Source organism: Propithecus coquereli, unplaced genomic scaffold (genome assembly GCF_000956105.1).
Source record: "Propithecus coquereli isolate 6110/MARCELLA unplaced genomic scaffold, Pcoq_1.0 Scaffold267, whole genome shotgun sequence".
Taxonomy (NCBI): Eukaryota; Metazoa; Chordata; class Mammalia; order Primates; family Indriidae; genus Propithecus; species Propithecus coquereli.
In genome coordinates, this window is record NW_012148252.1 from 3,727,759 (window position 1) to 3,729,311 (window position 1,553).

The 1,553-nt window shown below is 35.5% G+C and overlaps 1 protein-coding gene across 1 annotated transcript in view; it reads left to right on the forward strand.

Moving 5' to 3' along the window:
• Window positions 1-1,214, forward strand: part of RLN2 (relaxin 2) — a 4,473-nt gene extending 3,259 nt beyond the window's left edge. The window contains exon 2 of the mRNA XM_012647384.1: window positions 871-1,214. Within this exon, the coding sequence (XP_012502838.1) occupies window positions 871-1,214 (344 nt within the window). The remainder of the gene's footprint in view (window positions 1-870) is intronic.
• Window positions 1,215-1,553: the final 339 nt, after the last annotated feature.

The window sequence follows — 1,553 nt, forward strand, 5'->3', positions numbered from 1 at the left end:
AAGGAAAACGACAGCTGGCTCCAGCAGGTTCCCAGCCCAAGTTCCAGCCTCCACATTTGACCAGCCTGGCTTGCTGTGTGTAAGAACAGGTTCCCTTTCTGGGGGACACACAGCTCTTGCATAATGTGTGATCCACAGCATTGGAACAAACGACATACAGAGTACATGAGTCAATACATACACACCACGGCACATACTAATCTTCTTCTTAAAGTTAGTGATGTTTTGTTAGTGTTCTTTTAGCTCATTTCTCTCTTTAAAAAAAGTACTATTGATTTGAAGAAAATACTCCAGGGAAGAGAAATTTTTAAATAGATGTTTGAAGGATGTCAGAGACCTGTATTTCCTGCTGATTAGATCAGGGCTGTTGGAAATTCTGCTTTTTTAACTTTATCCTGAAGCAGTAACCTGCCACTATGAAACATTTGATAGCTTAAAATAATTAATATCATTTTGGGGGGTTACTATCATAACTGAGAAGTTGCTTAGCAATGGAAGAAAATTTGTCAGGTAAGAAAATTCATCCGTGGTCAAACCGAATGTTTCAGTGACCAACATGACTTCAGAAAGACGAGGCATTAATGTCAGGGAAAGTCAAAAGGACTATAGTAAAAGCAATAAGGGGATCAAGAAGAGAGATGATGAGGGGCTAATGGAGTAAAGCAGAACCTTGATAATATTGCAGTACCTTAAGCTGTCCAACTGTAAGTAAGCTAAGTTGTTTAGATATTAAGATGCTTGCTGATTTTGTTTCAATGTTTAATTATATTGGGAAAATGCTTTCCTTTTTGACTCTGCAAACACTTATAGTTTTTCTGAATGCTCCTTGACGTGAATGTTTCTCTCACATCTTTTTTTTTAACTTAACAGAAATAGTGCCATTCTTCATCCACGATGATGCAGAAACTGTAAATATGATGTCAGAATTCATTGCTAATTTGCCACAGGAGAGGAAGATGACACCTTCTGAGAGGCAGCCATCATTACCAGAACTACAACATCTACCTACATTAAAGGATTCGAACATTGGCTTTGAAGAATTTAAGAAAATTATTCATAATAGAGAAAGTGAAGCAGATGATGATAGTCCTTCAGCATTAAAATACTTAGGCTTGGATACTCACTCCCGAAAAAAGAGAGATTCCTCTATGTCACTATTTGACAAATGTTGCCAAATTGGTTGTACTGGAAAATCTCTTTCTCAGTTATGCTGAAATGAAGCTAATTGTGTATATCTCATCTAATGTTCACATGTACTCTTCATGACATTTTCACAGATGCCTCTGTCAGATCCCACTGAGTCTTTGAATATGAGAAATCTTTATTTATATTTGGATTTTTCGTTTGGTGAACAAGAAAATATTCCTGTATTATTGTAGTTTCTCTTAATAATACTTTTTATGCTGAAAAGTCTTTTTGTCCTTTTTTATTAACAGTATGAATACATTACTGCTTTTTAATGCTGTTAACTTAAAATTATAGTAAAATATGTATCACTTTAGCTACATGCAATAACAATACGATGCCTAACACCCGTTAAACAAAATGAACCA